Source organism: Frankliniella occidentalis, unplaced genomic scaffold (genome assembly GCF_000697945.3).
Source record: "Frankliniella occidentalis isolate FOCC.00 unplaced genomic scaffold, Focc_3.1 Scaffold26, whole genome shotgun sequence".
Lineage (NCBI taxonomy): Eukaryota > Metazoa > Arthropoda > Insecta > Thysanoptera > Thripidae > Frankliniella > Frankliniella occidentalis.
In genome coordinates this window covers 378,869-398,060 of record NW_026267156.1, presented here as the reverse complement: position 1 = coordinate 398,060, position 19,192 = coordinate 378,869, and the positions used below count along the sequence as shown (strand labels likewise).

General features: G+C 43.2%; 1 protein-coding gene across 1 annotated transcript in view; it reads right to left on the bottom strand.

Annotated features, from left to right (window-relative positions):
* Window positions 1–3,362: 3,362 nt before the first annotated feature.
* Window positions 3,363–19,192, bottom strand: part of LOC113205762 (microtubule-associated protein futsch) — a 130,959-nt gene continuing 115,129 nt past the window's right edge. Inside the window, exons 9-10 of the mRNA XM_026421511.2 lie at window positions 9,396–19,128; window positions 3,363–6,824 (exon numbers count right to left, since the gene is read on the bottom strand). Of these exons, the coding sequence (XP_026277296.2) occupies window positions 6,655–6,824; window positions 9,396–19,128 (9,903 nt within the window). The 3' untranslated portion in view covers window positions 3,363–6,654. The remainder of the gene's footprint in view (window positions 6,825–9,395; window positions 19,129–19,192) is intronic.

The following is a 19,192-nucleotide window of genomic DNA, read 5'->3' as shown; positions in this document are numbered from 1 at the left end:
GAAAGTTGCATAAAAATCCGAAAAATCGAGAACAAACGACCCCAAAACTGAGAAAAATGGGCACAAAACAAGAAAAAACACGAAGTTTTTGTAAATTTAACTGTTATTGTCTTTTTCATAGCTGAAAAATCAAAAGAAAAATCAAAATCAAAAATCAAAAAAATCAAAAATAATCAAAAATCAAAAAATCATTGTACACATTTTGTTTGAGTGAGCCCCCCCTCGTTCGTTAGGGCGCATCGAAGTGCAAAAATTTTCTATAGTTGTAAGTGACGAACACTTAGCTCCGCTGTTGTATAGGGCGAACTCAAACATTCCTCAGTTGCAACTGCAGACCAAAAACCATTATCCTAACAAGGGGACTTTCGCAAATGTAAAGTCCCGATCTTGACCAAACTCAGTATATTTCCTTCCTATATGAGTTGATGACGAATGACGGTAGAATTTTTTTCCTGAGTGTCAATTTCTAGGGTACTTTAGGGGAGCAAATATTGGAAAAAATATTGAAGGAGGTCTGCAATCGAAAAGTGGCCGAGGAACTACCCTCCTCCACCCCAAACCGCTCATTTCGAATCAGAATAACACTAATTATTAGTCAAAGAGTAGAGATTTGTATTGTCGAAATTTTACACTTTTGTTGGGAGTTTTGGCATATGACACTCAGGAAAAAATTCGGTCAGCATTCGCCACCTACATAGATAAGAAGCAGTCACACCGAGTTTGGGCACGATCGGGAATTTACACTTGCCTTGCATTTTAAATGCGTTACGGTATGATCGAAAACCTGAGCCTCCAAAATGAAACGGCCTAGGGCACATGCATACGCGGGTTAAGAGTGGTACCAACAGAATGTAGTCAGTTGGTGGTTGCCCGTTATCAATAATTTTCTCTAATGAGTTTTCCTTTCTACTCAACTGTAAATAGTTTTCCCGTCTTCTGTTTTACTTGTCTACCAGGACGGCATTCATCGGTAGTTCGTCGGAAATTCAGTTAAGACAAGGGAAAATTGGTCCGAGAAAAAGCACTCTTTTCCTACTTTTTGAACCTACTCGCTTATTTGGGTACTACCTTTTATCCCCTTCAGGAGTAGTTGCCACCTACTGCGTGTAAACGTGGGAGATCAATTATTAAAGGATCAAGCAAATTGTCCCAAATGGAGTTGCCGGTTGGGGTAGTAGGCTTTGCTCTAAAAATGCAGTATAAGCGGCCTCTGATTGTCTAGACCAATTTGTTGCTCGACGGGTCCTACTAACGTCGTCCGATCTCCCTGTGACGCTCCAACGTCGTCCAATCTCCTAGCGACGCTCTAACGTCGCCCGATCTCCCAGTGACACTCTTACGTTGTCTGATCTCCTTTTGCCGCTCGCTGTGCAGCGCTGCCTTCTTTTAATTGCGAGTTGGATAATATCGGCAATAGAGAAAAAGTGAAACTTGCCAGGTGTTCCTTAAAGATCAAGAAACACATATCAATTTCAACGTTTTCTCTACTGCCGTAATTAAAAGATGGCAGTGCTGCAGAGCGAACATGCGTCAAAGAAAATTTTCCGGTGAACCTTATTACTATTTTACTGGTGAACCAACATAACGACGTACGTAAGTCCAAAAAGAGCATAACTTTATTGTTTCAAGGTATTTCTGCGCAAAAACTATATTCGGACGTGCCCGGCCCACCTGTGCTCAACTGTTTAAATGCATTCCGCCCTAGTGCCCTCCTCCTACATGTAGATTATACACCGCGTTTGGTCTGTATACCCCTCGTTTCTGCATGGAGTACTGACGACAGCCTAGTAGCCTGGACTTCCGTTGGGCGGCACCACCAGTCCAGCTTTTACCAGTGTTATTCAGCGTGGAGTATCGCTGATGGAGTAGGGCTGAAGCCACGCATACAACACTTACGTTACGTTATAACTCTATGTGGTGAGGAAACGTTCAAGTTATAAATAAAAGATAATTTTAAAAGAGAATGTGATTATGTGAAAAGTGCTTTGACAGAAAAAGTGTGTAACACAGTGACGTGTGCATCAATATAAAAGATTGCACTCTCAGACCTGTACTCACTTCTCTCTTATTAGGTGCCGCTGGAATTACGGACTAATTTGTTACTGATTCATTTATACAGTAGTCTTTTGTGCGTAGCTTACTGATAACAGAAGAATTTGTAAGAAGTTTATGAAGGAATTACTTCGTATTAGAGGTGATAATTTTGTCAGTAGCTAATAATAAAGGCTTTTAAACTGCATGAATACTGACTTATGATTGGAAAAAAAACGTTAATGGAGTGAGAGTGTGTGTGTCCTTGTCACACTGTTGTGTGTGACACACTTTAAAGCGCTGTCCAATGAGCTGATAAGTATAAACAATGTCTCATGTGTTGAGGGCAAAGGGAAAACTTTGCGAACTCCCATGTTTCGAGGAAAAATCCCCACATTTCAAGGAAGCCTCCTTTAAAAATGTGCGATCCCCCCCCCCCCCTTTTTTGGAGAAGATTCCTCATACCTGGAGTTTTCCTCTAATATAGGAGTTTACCGTGCGTATAGCTTCCCACCTATTTCTTTCCAAAAAAGAGTTTAGTTTTTAGGTTCTTGGAACCATAAAACATCACTGTGGGGACATCTGGTAGTGGCAATGGATGCGTTTCAATGTTAAATTTCAGGTAGCATAGCCACAATTAGCGACCACCGGGCGACTCGAGGCAAGGTGACTTAAGCGGGGCGACCGCGGAGGAAAAAAAAAAAGACCCGACAGAATCCCGCTTCGGTGACATAATGTATCCCATTGAAAGCCATGTGGTGTATTTAAGGCGGCCTATAAACATTTGGTTGACTTGGTCACCTTGCTTTGCTCGTCTGGCTTGGGTTACCTCGCAGGCCCTCATCTCGATACGCCCAGCGTCCAATCCTTAAAACATTCTAGTTTATATTTGTCTTCATTTGAAACATACAGTGAAATGAGTACTCAGTTCGAAGAAGACTTGTATTTTAGACCCCATTGTATTAACTGAATAGTAACAACATTGTTATTGAAGGTAAGGACTGTGTCACTTAAGTGGACAAATGCACTGTGAAAAATGACGTCACAAACGTAAGATATTTAAAGCTAAATTAATATTTAGAAAATATGTTGCAAATTTATGGCACAGTGCAGTAATGACACTGTGCTTATTTTAAAATTATGAATTGAAATTTTACGATACAGTTAAACCTGCAACCATTTTTTACAGTGTGGATAGAATGCGTGTTGGGTCCATTATGCCGGTTTTATGACATCACACACATCTTAGTCGATGCACGTTCTGCTGCACCCACCCTACGTCCGAAGCCAGTAAAGAGTATTGTGATATAGGGTTATGTCAGACAGCCCAGTCAAGGTTTCACCGTGATCTTTATTTTGTTCGTTAGTTCTAACGCTCATCTGTCAGATATTAAAACTCAATACTGTTATTTTTAAGAAGCAAATTAGATTGTTCACATTGACTAGAAGCATTCTTAGAGGCTAAGGTATCTCAAATGTATAATCAATAAATAAGCTATGGCTGACAAAATCTTTCGCACAACATTTTCAAGGCTGCCACGTGCCACGTCATAACTGGTTAACGAAGTGCTTCTTCTCTGGTTTTACCACTCGAATTTTTATTCAAACGAAACCAAACTGGCTGTTTTTGTTACACATAGCTTCATGAAACCAGGCATACCAAAATTTTCTGCCCGTACGAACAAGGCAGGGAAGACAAGAGTAAATTCTTTTTCAAAGCCGATATTTTTGGAAAACCTGATTTTTTTCGAGTAAGTAGCAATTATTTAAAAACTGACAGATCCCAGGCCCAAAGAAGCTTTTCATGCTAATGAATGCCAGAGAAATTATACATTATGTAACAAGTATAATAAATGTGAAATATTTTGTACATAAAAAACTAAACAACGAATGTTTTGTTAATAAATGAAAGAAGAATTAAAAAGTCCCAGCAATAGTTGAACTTCTACTTAAATTCGTTAAGTATACCAAGTTATTCTACATGTCATTTCCAGCAAGATAAACATCAGCAGTTGTATCGAATGATATAAGAAAGACACAAAACAGATGTGAAAGCTAGTAGTTTTACAGTTTCTTTAGTGTTGCTACTTAGTGTTTTCGGAATATTCAGTTTCTGAGCGTACAGTACTAAAAGAATCCAGATATGGTATAAAGTTACAATATGAAGATTTCCTGGAAGTCGAGCGTCGAGGAAACAAAATTAAAATGGCATACAAAAGTTTAAAAGAAGTGCAACAGTGCCTTGGGCACAGAGACCACATAATATACCAGCACGTACATATCCACTCACGTTTCAAATTTAGTACAAAGTTGATAACAACATATCTGCCACTGGATATCAACACAGGCACGATGACCAGGGCAAACCTTTTCCTCGGCAGGAAATATTGTCTGATGATAACTCAGACAATTTCTACGGCTTATTTCATTTAAAAAAACAGGAACCCAGTCTACTCTACCAGTCTCTTAAAGGTTTGACTGCAAAGATGATAACTATTGCTCATTTTCCCTCCATGACCCTATAGTCGGATACCTATAAACACGAGCATAAGAACGGCTTTTGAAAATATAAAAGCAGCAAACATAGATAAAATGAAGTGGTTGAAAAGCTATGGTATTCTTTAATAATTATAATAAGCTTTAACAAGAATACACTACTCTGCCGTCATTCGTATCACATGCATCACACCATTTCTGTGTTACCCGGGCCACAATATGGATATCTACTTTTCTGCGTGAGTTCTACTTTTATCATTTATTTGGCTGCTGTTTGTCACAACCTCGGTGGTGGAGCAGAAAAGTGAACCCATAAAGTGGCCTATTGTCTGGCTAAATGTGTAAACAGAATGAGACAGAAAATTAATTACGTTGAAGCAGCAACACTCATATCTGATTGCACATTTCGCCATAATCACAAATGCAGCTTAATTGTTTAAAATAACATAAGTTACACTTGAGCGAAGTGTACGCCACAAGAAAATTCAATGAATATCACATAAAATTTGAAAGAATGCATATAATTTGAATATCCTAAAGCGCACGGCCTATAACACTGTCAAATTCTCGGGAATTTGCATACTTTGTATCATTTCTTCTTTCCTTCCCCACCACGATTTCCGTGTACGTTTATACAAGATTTCATTTCATTCAACCATTAGTAGACATTCCTAGTAAATTAAAAATCTCCACTCTCCAGTAAGTCAGTCGTAGTCCTTCACAAATAGAACCGCTCGTTTAATAACAGTCTAATGATTACTGTACATCTACCTAGAACAAAAGGTAGAGTCTGTGCATAACCACCAAAACCTGGTAAAGGTTAGCAAGAACTCAGAAAAAATTAGTTCAATGACTAATAAAGAGGAAGCAATAGGTGCGTGAAGTAGCATCACTTCAATCAAATATCGAGCGCTTTTTGATGCGTCGATCATAAACTCCCATATCGGGCAATTTGAAGTAGTAACCATTCAAGAATCTGTGGAGTCCAATCATTAATGCATAAATGGGTCGCCTTTGCCTAACGCGGTACGAATGTGGTGCATACCCTATACTCGTTCAGTGATAGGTGGAGGCGTGACCTACCACCACAAGAAAATGAACTGATCAGTCTTTACGATGTCAACTATATTTTGGGATCCACAGATGGTTCTGTCCCAGTTACTTTCATACGCTGACGCTTGACACGACCAGTATCCACATAAATAAGTGCACACAAAATTTATAAAATTGCATTGTACTTGTCGATGACTTTCGAAATAATCTGGAACAAGTGCAAAGACTGAACAGCGTTTTCAAGTCGGCGTGGTGTGGGTGATACAACCCACACAGGAGGAGCTGGTTATGAAGTACAGAAAATGCATCCTTCCACCGTACAATACAAAATGTGTATACTACAACCAAATCCTTGTCCTTGACCCAACTCTTGTGATTTTGGTCTAGAAAACTTGTTTTTAATTTGGAATAATATTGAGAACTTCCCAAATTGTCAAATTACTTGTATGTAACATTTTGACCACGTGGTCCCTACGGAGGAAGGATGTCAATTCAATTGGCTCGGAAGCAAACAAGGCGGTTTGATTTAACATCAGTCATTAGCTTTTACGGACAAGTAGAATAAGGACGGGTCTGTGAGATCAAAAGCATTGCGCAATATTTTTACTCAAAAGCTTAACATGTGTAGTATTATTGAAATTTGCAATTTTTGCGTTGTCCAAACATTGACACGTTCTGTAATTACTAGACAGACACCTGCTTTTGGTAAAAGTAAACCACTTAAGTTGGCTGTAGCGTTGTTCAGGAAATTTTCATGAAACAGGCATGATATTCGAACGATAAAACGCGTTCAAAAATATTTCTCCCAATATTATGACACGTCTTTTTGGGGCTGTTTTGAAGCTATTTCAATCTGTAAATAGTTTTCCCAATGAATCAGCCAGCTCCTCTGCTTAATTTTTCAATCAACTTTCAACAACTGTTGGTTGACTGAAAGTAAGGAAGTAATACAAAATTGTGCATTTCACTAAACAATCCGAAAGAACACAAAATAAAACAATCGCATATAAATGGCTACTTCTATATTAGCACCAGTTACCTATAGTCAGGAGGTAACCACATAAACTACCCTCTTTAGAATTCCAACCGGTATGCAGAGCAACTAGTTTCATGGTCTTGCAAGTTGATTGTGCACCTTGAAGCTGACGGTGAAAGGTCGATTTTGTACTTTGCTAAAGCATCTTCGTTCTCAGCAACCCAATATCCAAGAGTGTCGGTATCATATGTTGGAATTATTGTGACTTCTGCAGAAAGGAGGTATAAGGTTAACAAATTTTAAATTGCACGTAATAACAAACATTACACCGTAAACACAAAGCTAGATTCAACTTTGCCACGCTCACAAGAGCAACAGCTGGAAAGTGGAGCAAATCAATTTTTTGTGCTCTTTTCAGTGCTCTTCTTAGATATACGATCCAATATGTAATTTTGAAAATATCAGAAAATAAGTGACCTCGCGCGCCGCTCTGGCAGGTTTTTATTTTTGAGCTTTCATATCTCTGCTCTCTGTTACTATTGTAACAAATCCTATCAAACAAACCCGTGTTTAACCTTGATTCTAACGATTCAGAAAGTTTTAAGTCAACCCGTAACCACAGGGGTTTGGATCGTGCTAACTTGGCATGTACTAGGTCTCCATTCCCAAACTGTCGCTGTCGCTGTGATGCGTGGTGCACTCTAGTGCGAAAACGTTTCATCATACACTCTTTACGCGAAATGCGTTTTTCTCACAGGGTATTCCAATGGAGCACCAAATGAAAGGGGGAAGAACACAAACGGGAGACGAAAAGGCTCCCCGGCTTCCCGCTCCTCCCTGGCCGTTCCCCTATTCTCACTGACTTCAGGCCAGAGGAGGACTGGTTAGCGGCGCTATGATAGTAGGACCTAAGATGGAAATCCGGCATGGGGCCCCCATCCGCTACGCCACTGCGCGCTGCGACGTGTAACTCCCAAGATAACTTACACTCAGAAGGAAAACTGTTTAAGAATCTAGAATGTCTGCTGATTTGCCGCATATAAAAGAATTGTCGAACAACAGTGTGGAAGTTGAGATATGGAAGCCAAAATTACGCCGCCGCTGTCACGGTGCCGGTGCCTCTCAGCAACACCGCCTGATGGCAAGATCTAAGCCGTTCCGGAATTGTTGTTTTTCTTCTTCCTACTCCGAATACATTCAATATTGATAACTAAAGGAGTTTGACATAGAATATGCTCCCAATAGTGCAGCATTTTCATTACTTTAGAAATAAAATCAATGAGAATACGCCCAGGATAGAGAAGAAAGAAAACACTCCCGGAACGGCTAAGATCTTGCCTGCAGGCGGTGGCTGCCAGAGGCGCTCGCTCTGCGACAGCAGCGGCGTAACTTTGGGCTCCACTTCCAGACAGTTATTCGACAATTTTCTTATATGCGGCAGATCAGCAGACATTCTAAATTCTGAAACAGTTTCCCTCTTGTATGTTAGTTATCTTGAAAGGGAGTTACGCGTCACAGCGCGCAGTGGCGGAGTGGATCGGGGCCCCATGCCGGATCTCCATCTCAGGTCCTACTATCATGGTTGCGCGGGAGCCTTTCTATCTTCCGGTTTTGTTCTTCTCAAACCGTTCGGCTATCCATTAGAATGCCCTTTTGGCTAGTAGATGCCCTAGTAACACAAAACTGTCGCACATAGTGTGATTTTTATCTATCGTCCAATTATTGTGACGATAACGAAAATCCAAAAGTGATGGCTTTTCCATAAACGATTGTCGCTGGTATATCAAATTTAAACCATCTACCACTCTGTTGTATTTTTATCGATTCCTGATCGAATCCAAAAAAGTGGGGTTTTTCGCTTCCATTACGATAGCTGGCTGACAAATAATTTCGTTTCGAGGAAAAAAGATAGTATACCGGTAGAATCATTTTTTCATTTCGCATATCGCACCGATAGTTCGTATCTTTTTTCTACTGTTGCCCGACAATCGTACGACAATTCTGTGCTGCTAGGGTACCTCTTCGGCCCAGTCCCAAAATCCCATGAAGCTTTCCATGACCCATGGGTTGTCATGGAACGTCATGGAACATCAACTGTCCAAGGGAGAACTTTCCATGTATTTTTTGCCGCTTTTCCATGAGTGTTTCTTCCATGGGCACGTATTGAAACTCCATGGTGTTGATCTCCGTGGAACACTACTAAGCCCATGGACAACTTTACCATGGTAAAGCAAAGAGCAGCGTCGGTTGCCTAAGTCAAAGTCAGTTTTACAGAGGATTGCGAAGCATATTTTCGAGGGGTCAGAACTGAGGCGGAGCCGAATCCACTGTCTGTTTCAACGTAGCTATGGCCGTTTACGAGATACCAGGAAAAAGTGCTCAAATTTGTATGAGATCAAAATGGCCCTACTAAAATTCGACCGAGGCGCTAGCTGCCAAGTTTTAGACCGATATTCAATTTAACACAGATTTTACAGCATTCTTAACTTTCATGGGAATTTGTTTTTCCATGGAGTTAAGACCAACACCATGGCGAAAGACACACCATGGTAGCCTCTGCACTACTTCCATGATACGTCCCATGGAAAGCTAGTTCCGACCCCCTGGTGACATTAATTTCCATGGAGGGCCAAGCCGCTTCCTCATGGAAAAGAGGCTCCACATGGAAAGTGAGCAGCCACAAATGGAAAACGGTCCCTCTGCCATGGAATAGTGATCATGGAATTCCATGTAGCGCATGGGATTTTAGGACTGGGAGAATGCATAACAAAACGTATTCTCACCCAATGCAATGTCACACTTGTTACACAATTTCATTTCGGTAGAAGATGGCACCTACCTAAATCTTTGTCTTCCCAAGACTGCTTGGCCTCAAGCAGGGCATTGTATACGTCTCTACTAGGCTCAATTCCACTAAACACGTAGTAGCGAGCCCTTACGCGTTTAAAGAATTCCAGAGATGCGTAATACGAATTGCCATGGTGTGGGACGTAAGTCAGGTCAATATAAATGGGATTTCCTTTGCTTATTCTATGACTTTTGCGTGGCGATTCGGGCCGCCTTTTGTTGTCAGAAACTGCTTTCCTGCTACCTAGTTTATCCTTTTGTGGCGTTCCTTTAGGGGAGGGTGCTGATTCCTCGGTTGTATTTGATGGCGGGGGTGCAGGCGAGGGTAATCCCAATGGTTTCCCCCAATCTTCTATGGGATCTTTAGGAATCGTCGGTAGAGACGCCAAATCAGAAACTCTTGCACCCTGCGGTTCTTTACCTGAGCCCGGTGGCATTCCTTCAACTGGAGCTTGCAAACTAGTTCCAGGCCCTTCAGAGAGTACTACTGACTTAAATACATTTGCGGATGAAGCGTCAGGCTTTTCTTCGTGCAAAGTGTGGATATTTTCTGTACTGCGCGTCAAGTCCGAACCTCTTGCTGCTCTGTGCTCCTCGACTGCCTGGTCAAAACTTGCTCTGTCAGATGTAAGACTACTGACCACACTGGTGCTCATAATGTCACCAGATTGATATTCAGAAGTTGACTTACTAGCTTCTTCGATTACTTCCGACAGTTGCATGTAACTCGACTGATCGAGCTTTTGATCCGTTTGCCGTTCAGATGATTCAGCAAGTGGCTCATTAGAAAATACACTATACATAGAAGTCGTCATTGGGTCTGCAATTGTCTGTCTGCGCACTTGACTTGTGGACGTGCGAGATTCAAGCATGTATTGATCATCACGAATTCCTGCGAGTCCACCTGCAATCGTTCTATGGGGATCGCCGATATCAAAATCAAAGTGTGGGGGAGGGGGCGAATGTGTTAATTGAGAAGTTAAACTAGTTGGAGACCCCACTCCATCTTCATCTTCACTTTCAAGGCGGTAGTCAGTAGGTGCCCGCGACACTTGTCCGCTACTGACATCACTCCGCGGAGTTGATGGCTCAATTTCCACATCGGAGCCTGGGGTGCAACTGCGCGTTGCTTCAAGGGAGTCCTTCCTCACGCCAACGACAGAGGTCAAAAGACTTAAACCAGCGGCCATTGCATCCTCAAACCCATCAGTGGCCTGTTTTGCAACTGAAGCAACTCCATCAACAACATTAACTACGGCAGACTGCAGAAGTAGGCCAGCCTCAGTCTTCGCTCCAGACGTGTCACTTCCTTCGTCAATAAGTGACCGGTTTACCGAACTTGATGAATCAAAGGCAGAAGTTACGGTTAGAGAGTCCTCTGGTTCGGTGGCTGACCTTTTATGGAGTGGGGAACTTTCTGTTTTTGTAGTAACTGATGTAATTTTTCCCTCTGACTGCACTTCTTCAGTTGTTGTCGTTTCAACAGAGTCAGCACCATCACCACTTTTTGTAACTTTTGTAACTGTTGTGACTGTCTTGGTAATGTCACCATGTTTTGGGGAATCACTGACATCTTTTGCAGTGAATGTTGAAACTGTGGTTGTAGCTGCAAGTTTTTTGCAATCACCGTCGTTTTCGTTTGCAGGAACATTTATGTATTCTTCGTGCACACTTTTGGAAACCAAAGTAAATTCAGGTTCTTCTGATTCATGTTCAAACTCAGTCTTGCGTTCCTCTTCGGTTTCTTGATGACCCAGGTCTGAACCACCATCACGAGAAATCGTTAATGCAGCATGTTCGTCGCTCGATACTTTTTTAATACTATCTTGCTGCACAATCGACACATTACTTGTCGCGGACGTAACGCCTATAAAACTGCTTTTTGCCTCTGGCTCTATGGATGTTTTACTTTCGGTAGATTCAGTACGGGAGCTATCCGTACTCATAACGCATAATTCTTTAGCGCCACCAGAAACCGATTTTTCAGATGAAATAAAGGACTTGGTTGCTTCTTTTACAAAACTATCAGCGCCAGTTTCTGTCTTGTTTCCAGGTTCAAGTGGGGTCATTGGGCTCGTAGCAGCCTCTGCCTTCTCGACAGCCGCAATTTCAGTAAAGACTGTCGATGAGATGCCGACAGCGTCTGAAATTCCATGGCTATCTGCAGATTTGGGTTGCTTTGGTACATTCTCAGAGGAATTGCTCACTAAAACCGCCCCTGAACATACAATATTTGTGTCTGTATGCCTCTCGGTCTCCGTTATCAAAAATTCTTGAGTTGAAGTCAGAATTCCCTTGTCTATACTAGAAGTCTGGGTGTCTCCAGCGACCTTCTGGTCAACAGTTTGGGCAACAGAGGTTTCCTCTTCACCTGAATGCTTTGCCTCACTCTCTTTTGAGGTCGCGACGATTTTGGGTTTGGCGGGACTGTTTGTTATGGGACTACTTGACTCGAACACATTATCATCTTGTCTTTTATGTGAATCTTCTTCAGGCATTTCAGAGTCTGATTCACTTGGTTGGCTTTGACGAGCAAGTGTCTTGCATCCTGTTACGAGGATAGAGGGCGTAGTTGCACCACTGCGGCGTTCTTCTTCCAAAGATGACACAGAAGTGTCAACCATAAGATCTGCTTGTCTTGCATTCCCTAGCTCAATGCTAAACTCGGTACCTTCAATCAAATCATCCATATTGTCAGTTTCGCATCTATCGATACTAGAATGTACAACTGCCTTCTCGGTGTCTTCCGCTTCTTTCTTTAATTTAGATGATTCCGCTGTTTCTTTCTCAATAACATTGCGATGCAATACATTTTCAATCGCCAAGAGGTCTTCCGTGTCCTGTAAAATAAGTGAGACGTCTTGACCACCCACAACAGAGCTCTTCCGAGAGACTTCAGCCGACTTAGTAACGTTTTCGTCGTTCCGTGTTTTGCCGTATTCTAATTCATGGCTTATATTTAGGGATGGCTCGGGCGATACGGAAACGGAACCAACAGTTTGCAACGGGGCGTCTGATTTTGTTGTCAGTGATTCCGGAAGAGAAGAGGAAGGCGCATCTGGCTCCACAGTATGTTCAGAGACCATTAAGTCTCTGTTTATAACAACCCCACTTTTTCCTTCTTCACCCGAGGGACCTGATGGTGGGGATTGATGTCCAGACAAGGCCGCAAGACTTGGAGCGTTTTCTGGAGACATCTTTAAATCTGGTGACAGCGGTGAAACAGTCTTACTTGGGGGGCTAGCAGGGGGCGATACATTCGTAGTTTTAGTTTCTTGCACGAGAGGAGGTGATCCGGCACACGTTACCTCTCCTTTGCCCTCCAGCGAGGTTACTGGTGAAAGAACCCTCTCTGGGGTAAAATGCTGACTTGTTTTAGAAAGGGTGCTTGGTGATTGGGCAGAAGGTGACGAAGTAGTTTCAGTGGAACACTCAAATGTTTTCTCAGTAGACACAGACAGGTCTGTCTTATTAGGTACTAGAGCTACTGATTCATGTGAAATATTTGATGTCGCAAGGGATCCATCGACAGGCTCTGACATCTGTGATGACGAAATAGAATCGGCGCGAGTCTCTGCCTTTGCTTGGTCAGTGGTCACCTGTAATTCTGTCACACATATTTCGGTTGCCGGAGAGGCATGACGAGATATGACTTCAGCACTTGGAGTCACATGTTTCGTTGGTGAGATGGTCAGGCTCTGCGTTCCGCCTGCCAAAGCAGGAAGGGGCTCAGATTCTGACATTGCACTTTTGGTTGATCCTGCTGAAGTAGGTCGAGATGTGGGTTCGCCGCTTAGAGTCGCACTTTTTGTAGGCGACGTTGTCAGACTGTGGGCTGAGTCTATTACAGCAGGGGATATGTCAGTTTCTATCGTTGCACTCGTATTTGATGCCACCGAAGCAGGTCGAGATGTGACGTCAGCATTTGGTGTCGCAATTTTGGTTGGCGACGTGGTCACGCTGCAACCTGAGTCTCCTACAGCTGAGGATATCTCAGTTTCTATGGTTGCGCTCTTATTTGATGCTGCTGAAGTTGGTCGCGAGGTGACGTCAGCATGTAGGGACGGACTGTTTGTTGGTGACGTGGTCAGACTGTGAGCTGTGCCTACCACGGCAGAGGGTATATCAGTTTCCAATGTTATACTCTTATTTGATGCCGCTGAAGTAGGTCGAGACGTGACCTCAGAGCATGGGGTCGTACCTTTAGTTGGTGACGTCGTAAGACTCTGGATTCCGTCAGCTGCTGCAGACGCTACCTCAGTATCCACCGTTGCACTCTTGTGTGATGCTGCTGAATCAGGCCGTGATGTAACTCCAAAAGACGAGGTCGCACTCTTTGTTGGTGACGCAGCCAGACTTTGTGTCGCGTCTACCACATTGGCGGATACTTCAGTTTCTACCGTCACACTCTTATCTGATGCTGCAGAAGCAGGTCGAGATGTGACGTCAGCACTTGGGGTCGCAATCTTTGTTGGTGAAGTGCTCAAACTTTGAGTTGAGTCAGCTACAGCGGGGGATATATCAGTTTCCATAGTTGTACTCTTATTTGATGCCGCTGAAGTAGGGCGAGATGTGATGTCTGCACTCGGAGTTGCATTTTTTGTTGGGGAGGTGGTTGGGCTCGGGGCTGAGTCAGCTACAGCGGGGGATATATCAGTTTCCATAGTTGCACTCTTATTTGATGCTGATGAAGTAGGTCGAGATGTGGCATCAGCACTCGGGGTTGCACTCTTGGTTGGCGATGTGGTCAAACTGTGAGCAGAGTCTGCTACAGCAGAGCGTACATCAACATCCATTGTTGAACTCTTATTTGATGCTGATGAAGTAGGTCGAGATGTGACATCAGCACCTGGGGTCGCACTTTTGGTTGGCGATGTGGTCAAACTATGCGCTGAGTCTGCTACAGCAGAGGATAAATCAACTTCCATTGTTGTACTCCTATTGGATGCCGCTGAATTAGGTCGAGATGTAACGTCAACACTTGGGGTCCCACTCTTTGTTGGTGAAGTCGTCAATTTCTGAGCTGAATCCACTACAGCAGGGGATACATCGGTTTCTATCGTTGCACTCTTATTTGATGCCGATGAAGTGGGTCGAGATGTGGCGTCAGCGCTTGGAGTTCCACTTTTTGTTGGTGACGAACTAAGACTCTGAGCTGAGCCGACTACAACAGAGGATATATCAGTTTCCATGGTTGAACTTTTATTAGATGCTGCTGAAGAAGGTCGTGATGTGACGTCTGCACTTGGGGTCGCACTCTTTGTTGGCGAGGTGGTTGCACTCTGTGTACATTCTGCCTCTATAGTGCTCTTAATTGTTGAAGCATCTGCCTGGAGAGAAGTAGAACCCTCCTGCAGTTTAGTGGTCACGTCACATATGGTCTTTTGAGGTAACGTCTCACTAGCATCCAAAACAGGGTCAGGGACATTTCCTGGCGCCACGGGTGTACTTATGCTTGAATCTACCTGTGGTGTGGCTTGGGAATCACTAATATCTTTTTTCGTGGGTTGTGACGATAGACATATTTCGATGTCGTCTTTTCCAGTCTGTGAAGAAGCAGGCGTGAGGGGTGAATCGGGAGTTGTTCCGGACTTAGTGTCGGGTGGACCTAAAGATGTTGGTGTTATTCCTTTCGCGCAGGGTACATCTTGAGATTTGGTCGTTGACCGGCAATCGTTTTCCGCAATACTTTTCCCTTCATTCCTCTCCTCGGGCGTTTCTTCTTTCAATTCTTTGACAATATCCTCAACTTTATCTCCTTTTGAAACCGTAGGAGCGGCTGAAGTTAAAGTTTTTCCGAGATCAGTGTCAGGGCTTTGCAAAACAGAGGAATACTCATTCAATTTTTCAGCCGATTTCGTCTCATTTGGTTTCTCACTCATTGATTTGACTTTTTCCAGAACGGTAGAGTCATCAGTTACAGTCTCACTGTTCTTTTCGGTTTCGGTTTTGCCTCCTTCAAGGCACTCAGGCTCGGCAAACGTCGTGACATGTTCGACGCTAGCAGAGGGATCAATGTCCAAATCCTCAGACTTCTTTATCTCACCGTGAAAATTATCGACATTGGTCTTAAAACTTGATTCTTTCTGCGCTTCAAAACGTTCATCCCCATGGGATTGATTGTTAGGTGTGTGCACACTCTCATCTTTCATAGCGGTGCTGGGTTTCCTGCTCGTTGGTTTTGACGAAACAAGTTCATCCGTGTCTTGAACCATCGAACTAACTTCTCGATCGCCAACGCCCAACTGAGCACCTTCTTTGTCCGCTACGCTAGACTTTTCTTCTACATTGGTTGTTGGCAAAAGAACAGCATTCCCCTCATCATCTGCAGCACATTTACTTTGATCTATACCGCTAGATCTTCTGCTGTCAACTTTCGAATGACTAGAAGGCTCAATTACTGTAGATTCAGGAATACTTTCTCGTCTTATCACTTCTCGCTCGTTTTCTGTGTCTGATACAGGTTTGATGTCAGTTTCTTTGCCGGCACTACTTGATTTACGGCTGCCTTTTGTGGAAACAGAGTGGCGCTTCTCTGATGGTGATTTCGGACCCTCTGGAGATGAATCTGGGGTCACTGTAACGTATTCAGGGTGAGTAAGTGCATCTGTTTTACCATAAATTGGTTCTTCCTCTACGCTTGATTCCAAGTAGACGTCTTCTTGTACAGCCTCTAGGGGTTCAGGAATGCCCATAACAGCAATTCCAGAACTATCTTTCTCAACCGCACTTATTTCACTTGCAAGGGATTCTCCCACATGTAAAATAGATATCGTAACGGGCTTTCCTCCAATTTCTTTGATTGGGACGTCTGGTTCCACAAGATTGCGTGGTTCAATATCAGAATATTTTGCATCGACCCTTTTAGTTTCAGGTGGTTTTAAATCTGCGACCTCATGACCAAGAATTCGCAGCTCTTCCAAGCTGACACAAATGTCACTCCTTTCTTCGACTTTGAGCTCCGACGTGGATACTTTTTTGACCTCTGATGGGGATTCAGACGCAGACTTCTCGCAAACTTCTTTAGTGTCAACATCTTTTTCCTGCTCATCGCGGTTTTCTTTACCTTGGTAATTTTCATGATTACTCTTTACTTGATCATTTCCAGTCCCCACAACCTCTGGCAATGATGTTTGTTTGTCAGCCGTGGCAAAAGGAGCATTCCCAGCCGCGTCTTCAAGCATCTCACGCATTTCTTTGATATGCTCGAGTTCATCAATTTCCTGCTTGACAATGTCGACGGGAACAACTTTATCATCAGCTACTTTCGCAGCCCCAGTTTCACCTATACCTGAGGTGGAATGTTTTCGGGGAGCATCTTCACAAGGGCTTTTCAGAATTTCTTCCTTAGAGTACATCGAAGGATCATACTCTTCATCAACTGGAAGATCTGCTACCTCATCGGGTGTTTTGATTATGTCCCGGTGCAGAGTGCAAACTGCTCCTTGAATATTAAAATGACCTGGCCTAGCTGACTGGCCCATTTCTGGAAGGGGCTCATCAGCCTGGGGCTGTTCACATTCTTTCTCTTTCGTCTCTTCAAGAATGTGTTTCTCTTCGACAACCTCTTTTATATCATCAAGAGGTATGCGTTCATCTTCAGGCAGGGTTGGTGCTGTGGTTGCCCCAGACTCAACTGTCGTGGACATTTTTTCATCCGGTTGGCTCTCTTCCTTCTGCTCACTGGAAAATTGTTTTCCATCTGTGACTTTTACGTCATCTTCAACTCGATCGTTTAGCTTTTCTTCTGATTTTGATTCGTCGGCGTTCTTTAATCCATCCTCTACTGGCGATGCCTTTTCTTCTTTTTTCGACACTAGTTCTGTAGCGGACGTTATAATACCTTGTACTTCTTCAAATAACTTTTCCTTGTCCCCAGGGCTTATAAGAGCCTCGCTAAGCACACTGGCAGGCTTCAAACTCAATTTTCTTTCAGCGGCCTGTACCTGCTCAGTACTACTCTTAGCTATTTGCTCAGCATGCTCTTTATCAGTCAACTGCATTGTAAGCTTTGGTTCGGACTTTTTGCGCGGCTTTTCCACCTCTTTTATTTTTTCCGATTCTTGCGTATCACGTTTTAACTTCTCATCTTCACCATCATCATCGGACACACCGCGGTCATCCATTGCTACCGGCGCATGAGACTCGGCGCTCAACTGGTCTTGGAATGACTCTTCGGTATATGGCTCCTCCTTTTCAATTACGAGATATTCATCTTCCTCTTCTTCTTCTCCCTCTATAGACCGTATTTCCCCTTCAGATTTTTTCTCGTCCTCCTCACTTGCAGCTGATTGAGGAGGTACAGAAGCACTTTCGTCCACAGGGAGACCTTGTTTGCCTTCCTCGGTAACATTAGTGTCTACGATCTCAACTATAACGTTCTTCACATCCTCATTTGCAAACGTTTTCTCTTCTTGGGCATTGTCCGCGACGCCGTCACCTTTGTCGGAGACTACTGAAATTATCTTTTCCTTATCTCCATATTGAGGTTCTCCTTTCTTAACACCTGCATCCTTGTCGTTCGCTCTTGATTTCCGAAGTGTGGTTTTGACTCCGGTTGCTTTTGGCTGTGCTTTTGCCGGAGATCCTAGCAGTTTGATCGTCTTACTAGGAGAAGCTGGCTTTGTCCGTTTGCTGATCGGTTTGTCCACTTGCTTTACCTTTCCTGTCGATTCAACGATCTCCTCTCTCTTTGACGTTTTAGACGTACCAGTCCGGGAAAGCGAAACTGCCCTAGACGTTTGGACTTTGGATTCAGCAACTTTCCTATTGTTTGCTTCTTTGGCACTCTTTGCTGGAGTTCCAGAGGGTGATCGACGAGTCTTACTGCTTGACCTATTTGACACCCGAGTAGTGCTTTCCGACCGGGTGGAAGCACCGTTAACTTTACCATCTAGAATTCTCTTCGGGGTCGTAGGAGAAGTCCTTTCTTCTTTTTTTTCCTTCTTTCCGGCATCTTTCTTCTCGTTTGTTTGAGCTTTGAGCACTTTTCTTTCCTTGGAATGCGACGATTGGCGGGGTTTGGAGCGGGCACGAAGAGATTCCTTCATCTTTTCTTCTTTATTATTTTGAAGGTCTTCAAGTTTTTTCTCCGAAGAAACAGAATCTTTTTCTTGCTTCTCTGATTCAGTTTTGCTCTTTTCAACTTTTTTTGTTATGAGTTGGCTTTTAGTGTTTAAGGTTGAAGTAGTTGTTGTCCGGTAAACCTTAGTATCAGGAACTCCACCGGCAATCGGAATTGTAGCCGCTTTGAGAACATGGTGTTTGTTTGTTTCTGATGTTGGCACGGTCCGCGTATAGGTTTTTTGTTGTTCCCCTGGCGTTATTTTGTCTAGTACAGTAGGGGTGTACTTTCTAGCTTGTGTTTTGGCACTTAAGCTAACAATAGATGGTGACGGAGAGAGAGATTTTGCTGTGCACCTTGGATGCTTTAAATACTCCAAATGACGAATTTTATCTAACCCTTCAAAAATCTTTACTTGAGGTGTGCTTCCTGGAAAGAGAATCCTTGTTATGGTGTCCTGGGGATTAGCGGGTTGCCACACAAGAAGGGCACATATTGAGACCATATTTTGCAATGGAAACTGGAAATCTCGTGCATCTTTTTTAAGGTGGCTGGCAAATAGCTTTGCATCATTGGCTGCCCATCTGGCCAAGAATTCTTTTACTTCTCTTGAATCGCGAGCAGGACTCACTACGTACATATCTAGTTTCCCGTGCCCAACCTGTCACCCATAAATAGGATTACTACAAGAAAATATTAAAAAATAATGAATTAAAAGGAACTCT